Below are 14,633 nucleotides of genomic sequence, written 5' to 3'. Positions count from 1 at the left end.
TCGTTAGACTTAAGGTATCATTATTCTACTGAATGTATTTTATAGGCTACCAACTAGTGGGAACAAATTTGCAAGGAAATTACAAAGAGATGCAGACACTATAGAGCGATTATCATGGAGTTGTTTATTAATAACCCAGATTAGACTGGGATGATTAATGTAAACGGCAGAGAGGCGGAAGAGTTTTTGGTAGATAATCAGGAGAACTTTCTAGATCAGTCTGATTGTGGCCCAGTGGAGGAACAAGGAGGCATGGCTGGATCTGGTTCTGCGGAATGAGGTGGGTCAGGTTGATCTGGTGTCATTACATTTAGGGAAATGTGATCATAGCTAAACATTATGATACTATGGAAAAGGACAAGGAGCAATCCAGAGTAAAAACAATAGGGTCTGGGCTGATTTCATTTGAGAATGGATCTGGCTTGGACAAATTGAAACTGTAACAGAACAGTGGGCTATCTTTAAAGAGGAGAAGGTTAGGGTTCAACTGAGATATCTTCCCACAAGGGTGAAAATTAGAATGAGATAGTTAGTAAGATGAAGCAGAAAAAAGGTGACATGTGACAGATGTCTGATTGATATTACAAGTGAAGACCAGGCTGCATAAAGACAGTTTGGAGAGGAGGTGAAAAAAAAAATGAGCAGCAAAGAGAGACTATGAGAAGAGACTGGCAGATAACATAAAAGAGAACCCCAGAATCTTCTACAGGCACCCTAAACAACAAATGGTGAGGAAAGGAGAGGTGGCGCCAACTGGGAACCAAAAAGGGATCCACACATGAAACCAAAAGACATGGGTGTGGTACTGAATGAGTATTAGTGTTCCTAAGGTATGTAGGTTAGGGTTAGTTTTAGCTTGGTGGTGGAAAAGCTTTTAGAAATTATAATCCTGGGCAAAATTAACAGCCATTTCGACAAATGAACATAGAACGTTACAGCGCAGTACAGGCCCTTTGGCCCTCGATGTTGCGCCGACCAGTGGAACCAATCTAATGACCCTCTAACCTAAGCTATTCCAATGTTATCCATATGCCTATCCACTGACCATTTGAATGCCCTTAAAGTTGGCAATGTGCATTAGTTATGCAAAGTCATGGATTTGTTCAACGAAAATCATGTTTAAATAATGTGTTTCAAGTTTTTTGATGAGGTAACAGACAGAGTTGATAAGGGTAATGCAGATTATGTAGTACACATGAATTTCCCAAAAGCATTTAATAAAGTATCACAGAGGCTTGTCAGCAGAGTTAAAGCCCATAGTGGCTGTATGGATATGAAGTTGACAGTGACAGGAAACAAAGGCTGTTGTTCAGACTCGAGGAAGGTATGAAATGAGTTCCCAATGGTTGCTAATTTCCCTGTGTTTCTCTTGATCTGTGTTAATGATCTAAACTTGGATGTACTGAGCACCATTTCAAAATTTGTTGATGTATTTTAAAGTACTGTAAATAAACCTGTTATAGACTTAATACTAGTTTCATCCGTATATTGTCCTGAGGTGATTCAGATACATAAAATATACAACAAGCTGGCGATTACATAACAGTCTATTCTAAAAGGTGGCATTGATTATTGTCATGTATGTTCTATTAGATTCTGAAGGAAGATCTGGAAATGAAGCGTCCAACATTGGATCATCTGAATGAACTTAGCCAAGAGTTAATAGAATTGCTCAACAACAGTAATTCATCAAAGAAAATCAATAGCAATATGGAAGAGCTATTGCAAAGATGGGACAATTTAGTACAGCAGCTGGAAGATTACTCCAAACAGGTATGAACAGCATCAAGATGTACCAAAAACAGAAAATTGAAGTAGTTTAGTAGGTGCTGTGGCACCAAACCCACACTTTGTATGTTCTAATACCTTCTGAGACTTCTGTTGGAAGAAGGAAGAAATGAAAGTTAGTTAATATTTGAGGATTGGTCAGCATGGTGGTTTAGGGCTGTAGATTTGGATTAAATAAAATAAAACTACTTATGTACAGAAGTTAAACTGCATCCTTTCCAACAGTCAGTTGTTGTGGAATATTTGCATATTTACTGTGTGGTCAGTGACCTATTGCTGGATTTACTATAGTTATTATGGAATTAGTTCTGGTAACGTTTTCAATTACAGTTTTTTTGACGCTGATGGCTCTTAGGTGAAAAAAATGCCACTCATCTCTCTTGTAGATCTTTTGTCAATAATTTTGAATCCATGACTTCTGGTTTATTGACAGACTTGCTGGGGAATGAAAAATATCCTAACTTTTTCAACTCCTCCTCAAAATTGAAGTCTCTTATCCCTCATTACATCTTTGTATACCTCCTCTGTAACCTTTCTAAGGCTTTTACATCTTCCCCCAAGTGTGAAGCCCAGGCTTGTTTGTAACACTCTGGTTGAGGTTTAATCAGTGATTAACAAGTTTCTAGCATGAACCTTTTTACTTTTATATTCTCTTCCTCCATTTATAAACCTGGATAACCCCATGGATGAGGCTTTTAATTTATAGATACAAATGATCTTATTCCCTTTCCACTTCGAACTCGTTTCTTCTGCAGTTGTATTTTTTATATTTTTATTTTTATACACCATTGTTTACTTAATCACTTAGGTAAACACTTGTATTCCCACTGCTATTCTAATTCTCATATCAAAAACACTTTCAAACAGACCAATGATTTGGATGAAGGAACCAAATTTATGGTAGCTAACTTTGCTGATGGCACCAATGTAGGTAGGAAAGTATGTTGTCAAAAAGAGGTAGAGAGTCTGCAAAGGAATATGGAGTGCAGTGGTAGTCCACCACCGCCTTCTCAAAGGCAGTTAGGGATGGACAATAAATGCTGGCCTGGCCAGAATTGTCCATATCCTGCAAGAGAATTTAAAAAGGATTGAGAGTGGACAAAAAATTGGCAGATGGAGTATAATGTGGGAAAATGTAATCTTGACCACTTTAGCACACAGGGTCCGATTTTACCATCAAGTTGCGCCCGTTTTCAGGCGCGAAAACTTGGTAAACTTGGGCACGAAGTGAGTAACACAATCTGTGCCCCCCTCCGTGCCCATTCCCCCTTTACCAATTGCCGAAAATGGTTGCTGTCTGCATGCATTTAGATTGACTTAATGGGCTGCACACTCAAATTTACTGGCACAATCCCTTTTACCACCGCGTTTGCCCATCCAGATTTGGCACGAAACAGACATGGTCTGCAAAGGTCCAATTCAGGTGGTCCATCTTCTGAGGAGGTAAGTTCCGAACTTCTGGCGGCTCTCTGACTCAGTTCGGTGGTGATTGATGAGGGGGATGTGGGTCAGATGGCTCTCTGTTGGGGGGAGGGAGGGAGACAGGTCAGATGGCTCTCATGGGGGGAGGGTGTCTACTGCCACTTCGTGTGCAATCGATGGGTGGGGGAAGAGGGGATCCGCTGCACTCTGTGTGTGATTGGTGGGGTTGGAGGGGTGGCAGGGGGCCATGGTCAGTCTGGGTAGTGGAGGAATGGGGGGGATAAAGAGGATGGTAATATTGTGGGGGTGGGGCAATGTCTTTGGGGGCCAGGGGGAGGCATTATCCAGGCTACGAGCGTTGTGGCAGGGGAGCTTTTTCTTATTTTTGCTGCGTATGCGCAGTTGAAGGCTCCAATTGCAGCTGCAATGTTTTGGGTGCTTTAAGTCCCGCCCAAGGCTTCTGCAGTGCAATTCAGAATCACTGATTCTTTTTTAGGCAGAGTGCGTAGGGGGGCACCTGAGAATGGGTCTAAATGTCGAATTTGAAACACTCCCAGATTCAGCACTTAGAATCAAAATGGTAAAATCGGCCCATAGAACAGAAAGGCAGTGCACTATTTAAATGGAGGAAGATTGCACAACTTGGTGATACAAAAGGGATCTGGGTGTCCTGGTATATGAATCACAAAAAGTTTGTGTGCAGCTACAACAAGTGATTAGAAAGGTGAATGAATGTTGTCAATTATTGCAATGTGAATGTAATATCACAATAGAGAAGTTCTACTGCAGCTGTACAGGGCTTTGGTAAGACCACATTAGGAATACTGTGCATAGTTTTGGCTGCTTACTTAAAAATACATAATTCCAATAGAAGCAATTCAGGGAAAGTTCACTTGATTCATTCCTGGGGATGAGGGGCTTATCTTATGAAAAAAGGTTACACATGTTCTCTGGGAGGCAAGGGAGGCGATTGCAGAACCTCTGGCTCTGATCTGCAGGTCATCGTTGGTCACCGGTATAGTGCCAGAAGATTGGAGGTTAGCGAATGTTGGCCCATTGTTTAAGAAGGGGAACAGAGACTTCCCCGGGAATTATAGACCGGTGAGTCTTACTTCTGTTGTGGGCAAGGTTTTAGAAAAAATTATTAGGGATAGGATTTATGGTTATTTGGAGAGTAATGAATTGATTAGAGATAGTCAGCATGGTTTTGTGGAGGGTAGGTCGTGCCTTACTAACCTTATTGAGTTTTTTGAGAAAGTGACCAAAGAGGTGGATGGGGGTAGGGCAGTTGACGTGGTATATATGGACTTTAGTAAGGCGTTTGATAAGGTTCACCATGGAAGGCTTCTACAGAAATTGCGGATGTATGGGATTGAGGGTGATGTAGGAAATTGGATTAGGAATTGGCTGGCGGATAGGAGACAGAGGGTGGTGGTTGATGGTAAATATTCGACATGGAGTTCAGTTATGAGTGGTGTGCCTCAGGGATCTGTTTTGGGGCCACTGCTGTTTGTAAAATTTTTATAAATGATCTGGATGAGGGTATAGTTGGGTGGATTAGTAAATTTGCTGATGACACCAAAGTCAGAGGTGTGGTAGATAGTGAGGAAGGGTGTCTTAGTCTACAGGGAGGCTTGGATAAGTTGCAGAGCTGGGCTGAGAGGTGGAGGATGGAGTTTAATGCGGAGAAGTGTGAGGTAATTCACTTTGGTAGGAATAACAGATGTGTAGAGTATAGGGCTAACGGTAGGACTCTGAATAGTGTGGATGAACAGAGGGATTTAGGTGTATGTGTACATAGATCCCTGAAAGTTGGGAATCAAGTAGATAGGGTTGTTAGGAAGGCATACGGTGTCTTGGCGTTTATTGGTAGGGGGATTGAATTTAGGAGCCGCAGCGTCATGTTGCAACTGTACAAGACTCTGGTGCGTCCGCACTTGGAGTATTGTGTGCAGTTCTGGTCCCCACATTATAGGAAGGATGTGGAGGCTTTGGAGAGGGTGCAGAGGAGGTTTACCAGGATGTTGCCTGGTATGGAGGGGAGGTCCTATGAGGAGAGACTGAGGGATTTGAGGTTGTTTTCGTTAGAAAGAAGGCGGCTACGAGGGGACCTTATTGAAACATATAAGATGATTAGAGGTTTAGATAGGGTGGACAGTGATAGCCTTTTTCCTCTGATGGAGAAAGCTAGCACGAGGGGGCATAGCTTTAAATTAAGGGATGGTAGTTATAGGACGGATGTCAGGGGTAGGTTCTTTACCCAGAGGGTGGTGAGGAATTGGAATGCCCTGCCTGCTGCAGTTGTAAATGCGCCTAGTTTGGGGGCGTTTAAGAGATCCGTGGATAGGTTTATGGATGGTAAGGGTTTGGTTTAGGTTAGAGGGTCATTGTTTTTTAACTGGTCGGCGCAACATTGTGGGCCGAAGGGCCTGTTCTGCACTGTTATGTTCTATGTTCTATGTTGGGCCTATACTAATTGGAATTGAGATGAATGAGAGGTGATTTTATTGAACTATATAAGTTCCTAGGCCTTGACATGTTAAATATTGGGACAATGTTTCCACTTGTGAAACAGACTAGAATTAGGGGACACAGTTTTTAAGAATAAGAGATCTGCCATTTAAGATGGCAGTGGAGAAGATAATTTTTTTAAAAAAAGGTTGTTAGTATTATTTTCCCCAAAAAGCAGTGGAGACTGGGTGATCAAATTTATTCAAAGCAGGGTTAAAGAGACTTTTGACAAATGAGAGAGTCAGAGGTTATGTGGCACAGCCAGGAAAGTAGAATTGAGACCACAACCAGATCAACCATGATCTCTTTGACTGTCTCGAAGAGACAAATGGTCTACTCTTGCTCTGAAACTCTGACTGGAATTTTACCGCCCTAAATTGGAGTGGAACACTCTGGAAATGTCCATTGATCTTGGGCGGGATTTTATGGTTTTGGGACGAATGAGGCTGTACAATCCCACCCTCTATGTTCTTACAATGTACATGGCCATTTTTGTGGAAGACAGGCAGTTGCTAAACTGAATAACCTGAGTCTTTTGGGCCTGAGAGGATAGCTAGTTTACAATGCATAACCGTCATTATTTGGCCTGTTTCTAAGAGTGTCTTTTTATGATTTACTTGACTTGCAAGGCACAATTCGTATCTTTTTGCTATCAATGATTTGCCAGTTATTTCCTCTGTTTTCAAATAGGTGATCTTTGACAATTGATCAGTTCGCAGATCTGACAATTCTTAACACCTGCTCCCTGTCAGTCCTGATCTTGAATTGGAAATGGATTTAGCCTGTTTACATTTCATGCAAAAAATCTTCAAGTGTGATTAGGGATTTGAGCTGAAGTAATTGTGTAGTGTGCAGTATAACAATGCACAATATAATTGGGCTGAGGTGTCACCATTTCTATCATGTAGAACAGTTTATGTTTGAAGTATTGAAATAGCAATCTTTTTCCCTTCATCTTTTAAAATGTAGTTGTAGATGTTATTTGCAAAGTATGTGGAATTTGCAATGTTAACTAATGAAAGCAAAGATTTGGGACAAGCAGCATGTAAAAATGATATATTCTGGATGTTGTTGTGTAAGAGGAATAAAAGCCAGTATGGTATGTAAGAGAGTCTGTTAGCATAATGTGTCAGTGAGCGTTCTAATGAGTGCAAGTGGAATTTAGGTTCACACTACTGATTTTGGCCAGTGAATTCTTGTGTCTGGCAGGTATTGGGAGTAAAAATATAGTGGGAAATAATGCCGTAGAAAACATTCGGCTTTAAATATGCATTTCTTTCTCCCTCTTCCCATCTCTCACCAACCCCTCCTCCCTCCCACCCTCCCAAATCCTGCACAGGTGTCTCAGGCATTCACTGAGTTGGGAATAACCCATGCCAGATCCACGGAAGTGGTGGAAATGACCAGAGGGCATTCAATTCAGAAGCAAGAATTGGCTCCTCCCCCACCACCCAAGAAAAGACAACTCCACGTGGATGTGGAATCCAAGAAAAAGTAAAATGAAATGTTTTAACTCCATGTTTTTCACTGTTTTCCACATGATAGAAACATAAGCAATGGTGACATTGATACTCCAGGAAAAAATTAATTTTAAGGAAAAATGTTAAAAACTCTGGATGGAATACATTTTTGAGAAATCAAATGTTTTTGTAAATTACCAAGAAAATCTGAAACAGTCACCAAATGCTGGGAATCATCACCTGGAAATACTGGTGATGATTTCAGACTTAATTTTATCAAAATCCAAGTGCTTTCTTTACACTCATTGAATTTTTCATTTCCAATTTTTTTTGTTTTTGAGCAGCCAGTTTGTTCAAGATTATCCACAGGTTTAACCCCAAAATACTAAAAATTGGTAAAACATTGAAATCCATGAAGCATATTTGGTAAAAGAAGGTAAATTGTTCTGAAACTTTCACTACATTTAGAATAACAGCCTCATTAAGGAAAAAAAGCCACATAAAGATGCCAAGGGAAAGTGAAAGCTTGAATGTCATACACATCTAATTCAAAACTATTAAATAACCTTTCCTGTCAAGTGTAACCATGTACGCGAACCTCCCCGACCTCCACTCCCATTAAACTAGCAAGTCAAGCTGGAGTATACACCCACAGGAACTTCCAGCCATCTGTCAGATGCCAAAGTGCCATTCTTTATTTGCATTCTAGAGCTGAGCATCAGGATAATTAACTCTCATCAAAGCCAATCACAATCAGGTGATGACCCAGTATCAATGCACATGTTTCAGACTTGCGTTCTGGCTGACTTATTACCCTGCCTCCCCCTACCTCCTTACCCCAGCACAGGAATTTGAAAATGCATGAATTTCACTATAATGATACGCCTTATCCTCACATGAGGCGTATTATGGGTATCAGACCTCTGATAATGAAACTGCTATTTTCTGTAACATGATTATGAATTTTGTCCATTGTCTGTAATGGTTGTATTAATGCACCATTATCGTGTTAGATTCGATATGGTTGCTGGTGAGCTCCTGAATTGGATTGATAAATCAAAGTGTGAGATTCAAGCCATGATGTTCAGTGAATTCAGGAGGCAGAAAAATATTTCTGGCATGAAGGAAAAAATGAAGGTAAGGTTGCAATTCCAAAGATTTGTTTTTGAAGCAAAAAATTAAATAGAAACTGTTTAGTCTGTTAATTGATAATTTGAATTTTAGGGATAAAGTCAAATCACTCAATTAATACTATAGATGAGACAGTTCCCCTGCCTCCCTCTGATGACAGGCTTTTGGTGAAGCATCATTGAGTTTACTTTGGCAGTATCTCCTGAAATAGCTACTGCTGGAGAAATCCAGGAACAACTCCAGCTTCCACTGCAATGGGGTGGGGGAGGGGAAATAAAAAAAACGGAGGCTTAATTTTTGGCTAAACTCTTTTGTAATAAATTGGAAGCATCAAGATATGCTGTGTGTCTAGACATAGGGTTGAATGTTCCCATTCTACCTGCCATGAAAATCGTAGCGGGCGAGGGGCAGGCCATGGAAAAGCACGTTGACCTCGTGCGGGATTTTCTGATTTTTGAGGCAAGCGTGGCCGGAAAGTCCCGCTCATAATCGCTAATGCACTGTATTACGCAAAATTTTCAGGTAAGTGTGAAAGTAGAAAGCAACAAAAGGATTGACATTGAAACAGAATTTTGACACTTCTTACTGCTTACGTAGTAATAACAAATCCACCAGGCTAAACTGAAAATTTAGGTTGAGGCTGGCAGGGTTATTTGAGGATATCCCCTTAGGGTCAAACTACTCTAAAATAGAAAAGTGTTATTACATGGCATTCTAAATAGGGGATATCTGTACTATGTCCAGTTTTGGTCTCCTTTCCTAAGGAAGGATGGACTTGCCTCAGAGGGAGTACAATGGACGTATGTTCACTAGACTAGTTCATGGACTGGGGGAGGTTGTCCTGTGAAGAGACATTGAATAGAATAAACCCATCTTCCCTGGCGTTTCAAAGAATGAGAAGTGATCTAATTAAAATTTTTAAAGCGCTCAATAGTTGGATAGAAGCTGAGGAAATGTATCACTGGCAGAGTCACAATACCAGAATTAGGATTCAGCCTTTTGGGACTGAGATGAACAATTTCTACACTCAAGAATCTTTGTTGTGAATCTTTGAAATTCTCTACACCAGAGAGCTATAGATGCTTAGTTGTTGTGTATATTCAACTGAGGTTGATAGATTTTTGACTGTTAAGGGATATGGGAATAGGGTGGAAAGGTGGAGTTGAGATCATTGTTGGCAGTCCCTCAATTCAAGTATGATGTCTATGCAGGATCACGAGTTTTTGTCATGAATGTTCATGTGATTGAACAGTCTGATTCTCAACCTATTGACCTCTGAACATACAGGGTAGGGTACTGACGAGATAGTGGGATCTGCAGTATATGATCTACACTCTTTTCCTTCCTTCTCTGCCACTGTTCAGCCTGTTCATTGACATTGTGACTCAAAACTTAATTCAGATTGATGGATAAGTTATCACTATTTTGAACAATTGGTAATAAGCTCCTAAGCATTATTGTCAGTGATACGTGCTTCAAGGAGAGCTTGAGCCTTTGAGGCATTTTCTTTGTCCCTTCCAGAATGCTGGCTACTTTAGAGTTCAGACTGCAGGTTCTGGCGAGGAAGACCTTCTTTGATCATCTGAACAGTGTCCATGACATTGTAGTTAATTCTGTTAAAGCTCTGTCTGAATATTTGAGGAGCTGCTTCAAGGATACTTGTGTTTGTCAGCTGTCCTCTCATTGAATCCTGAGATGGTGGTGGAGGGAGATGGAATTTCTCTAGTGTGCTTGTGTCCCTGACACGTTCTAGGTCTCACTGCAGTACAGGTGTGTGATAACATAACGTCAACTGCTCTGCACACCAGCCCTGCTGTTGACTTGCAGAGGTCTTTGCAGTTTGTACAAGGCTAAGCTGGCATAGTGATCCGGTATTGGATCCCTTCATCAGTAGTGGCCTGTTGAGAGAGGTAGCTGCCAAGGTATGGGAAGTGTTTAACATACTCCACAGTACCTCCTTCAACATTAATATTTGGCTGACACAGGCCAACTCTTTGGTGTGTAAGATTGAAGAGTTCAGGAATAAATCTGGTGCAAAATGAGTAATGACACTGCAGCCATTTACAAACTGCAAATCATGTAAATCAGTGGTGGTTAGTTTAATTTTGCATGGAGGTGACTGAGGTTAGAATTTTCAATCTAGGTGGTATTAGTTCAAAGTTTATTTATACAAGTAGGCTTACATTTACACTGCAATGAAGCCACTGTGAAAATCCCCTGGAGCAGACAGGGGGAGAACTTGCAGACACCACACAAACAGTGACCCAAGCTGGGAATTGAACCTGGGTCCCTGGCACTGTGAGACAGCAATGCTAACCACTATGCCATATGTCACCCCTAATTAGTACTGACACCAGAAGACAGTTGATCATTGAGGTTAATAGCCTCTGTCAGGTAAGTGGTAAATAGTATGGGGGCTGTGACACAGGTTCAGTTTTTGAAGGGAAGTGTTTCTGATCTACACAAGACAATGGTAGCCACATCATCACGAAACAGTAAGACTTACAAGACTTGCAAGATAATGAAGGGGCTAGATGGGATAGAGGTAGAGAGATTCTTTCTGCTTAGAAAGGAAACCAGAACTAGAGGGCATAGCCTCAAATTTTTTGGGGGGGGGGGGGGTGGTGCGCAGTTTAGAACAGAGTTGAGGAGGAACTTCTTCACTCAAAGCGTGGCGAATCTCTGGAATTCTCTGCCCATTGAAGTGGTGGAGGCTACATCGTTGAATATGTTTAAGTCACGGGTAGATAGATTTCTGATAGACAAGGGAATTAAGGGTTATGGGGAGCAGGCGGGAAAGTGGAACTGATCCACTCCAGATCAGCTATGATCTTATTGAATGGCGGGGCAGGCTCGAAGGGCTAGATGACCTACTCCTGCTCCTATTTCTTATGTTCTTATTATGTCCTTATACAGTTGCAGGATTGCAGTCTACAGAATGTCGCAATTTGCTGAGGCAGATACTTTGGTCACGTGGGTGAATGCAAGGGCGAGTTCCTGGAATAAAAATAGAAAATGCTGGATAAACACAGCAGGTCTGGCAGTGTCTGTGGATGCTGAACTCATAGAAGGATCATTCAGACCCAAAACGTTAACTCTGTTATTCCATAGATGTTGCCTGACCTGCTGAGTTTATTTAGCATTTATCTAGTATTTTCTGTTTTTATTTCAGGTTTCCAATATCAACAAGATTTTGCTTTTAGAAGAGTTCCTGGTTTTGCTGTCAGTTTTTCTTTATTTGTCTGGAAGGTCTAGAGCCACACTGTGTCTCTGGGATGGTTTCCTCAGTCACAGAAACTAGGCTACTCAGGGGAATGCACATCAGGAGTTTTCTTACCATAGACATGAGTGAAATACCTCAATAGTTTCCACAAAATGATTTATCTCCCTGTGGATAGTTACAATTCCTGCATTCTTAAGTTTTTTGAATATTTATATTTATGTAAGTGTCAATAAATTAGTGATGTCTAAACATTGACCTTAAATTTATTGAATTAATTTGGTGTCTAGGTTTTAGAAAAAGAAAAGGCTGAGAAAGAGAGACAATCAAAGGAAATAATGGCGATGGGACAGGCCCTGCTTGAATCAATGGAGAAAGGTAAAACCATATCCAGTCTGAATGTAATGAGCATGGTTCAAACTCTTGTTCTATAGAGTCCTAAGAATTGGAACTTGTAAGTTAGTTTATTGAGTATGAATTCTACTAGCATCTGGATGGTAAAATTGTGATAATTAACCGTGCATTAATTTCTCCTCTTCTCCTGTCAGATGTTGGAAACTTGGTGTTGAGAACCCAGTTGATGTTAGCTGTGAGAGTGTCTCAAAACCCCGAAGGATAACTTGAAACACTGGTTCTTAGTGTTGAATATTTGTTTGGATTATCGTGAGGAACCATGTATAACCCAGTGAGGAACCAGACCAGTTGTTGTGTAAACAATTAATAAAGAGTATTAAAATAAAAAAAACACACAAGGAAGACTATGCACTATGGCACTTAAATATATGAATAACTAAACACACTGTTTTATCTGAAATTATCTCTTGTTCCCAAAAGATACCCACATTCGCTGAGCTCATTAAGACACTCCTTTTCCCAAACAACATCCACTTTAGTGAATATAAGTGAAATCCAGCTCACAGTTACCACGCAATACAGCTTGGATGACCAAGTCTGGGAAAATGCCTTTTCCTGGTTCGGTGAAGGCACTAAACCTGATTATTTAGAAGTTAATATCCGTAATCTGTCAGGGCTCTAGATGTTGAATGGAAAGGGCTCCATGGCTCTGATCATAGATGAAACTGGCCTCCCTGAAGATTTCTGGCCTGTCTGGCTGTTGGATGGAAAACTTGCCGTCTTCCCCAAAGAAGGCGCTAGCAGTTGTACCAACTGCTTAGATATCCCTTCCTGTGGATTTGGCTTCTCTCAAATTTGTTGACTTTAGATGTTGTCATTTTCTATAGCCCCACTAATATCTGGTAAACACTGTTTCTGACATGGCAATTTAGTACCTCAATTTCTCTAAACGCCTGCTTATCTTGTTACTGGGCAAATCACACCTCGGTATTCCTCAAGATGCTTGCTAATCTTGTTATTTGTTTGCTACTTTGTTTTTATCTCAAGTTCACTGTTAATCTTGTTAACAGTGAACTTGCTAAGAACCCCGCTGATGTTGAACATGAGAGTATCCCAAAACCCTGAAGGGTAATTTAGAATGCCGGTTTTTAAGAGTGTATTTTTTCAATTTGAGAAAAGACATGCAAACAGTGAGGAATGAATGGTCCAGTCTTATTATAACCCTTCAAGGAAAAAAATGTTCATTAACATGTAAACAACACAGCAAGACTGATCACAATACAAGATAAAGGTGCACTTAACTACAATAATGGCTACACACACCCACTATATTCTGGAAGTAACTCTGACCCCATCTATCTACGTTCCTGAACTCTGCGAAATGTCCCTTGTTCCAAAAGAACTTCTCATACAGTAAAACTTTGAGCTGAATTCAGCAAATAGTTACCACCCACAAGTTGTCTTTAAGTTTAGGAAGCCTTTATTTGGATCAGCATAATCTTTTCTCAAATTTTCAAATCAGCAACTTCTACTCTAGAATTCTGCTTTCTGAGAGAGTTCCCTTTACAGTTAGACATGGGTATGGTGGTAACTGCTTATCAACTGCTTCTCTCCTCTCCCTACTCCACTTCCTGCTTCTGTCAATACAGAGCTATCTAGCTACTGTTATACAATACTTCCCTTTCGCTCTTCTGTCTAAGTGACTCGCGTTAGAAGCCAAGATTTGAGTACATAAGTGTGGACTGTATTCTTATGTCGCAACTTTGAAATGATCACTTCTGCAATTTTTAACATCTAAAATTCTATACTCTATTGTTCCCCACTTCATTTAAGTAAATAACTGTTTAGTCTGCTTCTAAGCTAATTTGCATATCAAAACTGCTTTATACAGCTGAATTCTTAGCAATTCCTCTTTAATTCCCATTCTTCAAACTTTATTTTATCCAAACTCCTTTAATCTTTATTTTATCCAATTTTTAAATCTTTGCTTTTTTCGAACTTCAGCATGGTGGCACAGTGGTTAGCACTGCTGCCTCACAGTGCTAGGTATCCAGTTTGGTTCTGGCCTTGGGTCACTGTCTGTGTGGAGCTTGAACATTCCCCCCATGTCTGTGTGGGTTTCCTCCCGTAGTCCAAAAATGGGTTAGGTTGATTGGTCATGTTAAATTGCCCCTTAGTGTCAGGAGGATTAGCATACTGAATACATGGGGTTACAGGAATAAAACCTGGGTTGTCAGTGCAGGCTCGATGGGCCGAATGGCCTTCTTCGGCACTGTAAGGATTCTATGATTTTTGACATCATAGGCCTGACCTGTTTGAATTTTATTGGCCTGCATTTTTGGAAAGAGCTGTTTTTAATTTTAGTAATTGATAAATCTGCATTTTGTGTTAGCAACTTCAGATATAAATTGATACATTGATTTCTTCTTCATATATGATCCCAAAGTTCCATGATCAAAGTTATGAAGTCTTGAAGGCAGTAAGCATTGCTGACTTAGCACACTGTAATATTATACGACGTGAGCATGAAGTCAGAGGAAGGTTAAACTTTTAGGTGTTTTTTTTTCTCTGGCGCACCCTTTATTTATAAAAACCATAGCAATTAATTATAAAAAGCTGAAGAGAAATACTCTAGGCTTCAAATAAAAATTAAATTATTTTCTAAATGTACTGAATTGTTATGGTCCAATCATCAGACATGTGTATCCTTACAATTGCAACAGGTATGTTAGTAATTGGTTGTGTAA

The 14,633-nt window shown here is 40.4% G+C and overlaps 1 protein-coding gene across 5 annotated transcripts in view; it reads left to right on the top strand.

The window, feature by feature from the left end:
* utrn (utrophin) overlaps positions 1-14,633 on the top strand; it is a 517,764-nt gene that overhangs the window by 115,529 nt on the left and 387,602 nt on the right. For all 5 annotated transcript variants that reach the window (XM_080199920.1, XM_080199921.1, XM_080199919.1 and 2 more), the window contains exons 16-19: positions 1,594-1,773; positions 7,061-7,215; positions 8,195-8,318; positions 11,823-11,910. In XM_080199920.1, the coding sequence (XP_080056046.1) occupies positions 1,594-1,773; positions 7,061-7,215; positions 8,195-8,318; positions 11,823-11,910 (547 nt within the window). The remainder of the gene's footprint in view (positions 1-1,593; positions 1,774-7,060; positions 7,216-8,194; positions 8,319-11,822; positions 11,911-14,633) is intronic.

The sequence above is a fragment of the Carcharhinus amblyrhynchos genome, chromosome 12 (assembly GCF_965287045.1).
Source record: "Carcharhinus amblyrhynchos chromosome 12, sCarAmb.v2.hapA, whole genome shotgun sequence".
Classification (NCBI taxonomy): domain Eukaryota; kingdom Metazoa; phylum Chordata; class Chondrichthyes; order Carcharhiniformes; family Carcharhinidae; genus Carcharhinus; species Carcharhinus amblyrhynchos.
This window is presented reverse-complemented; position numbering and strand designations above follow the sequence as displayed.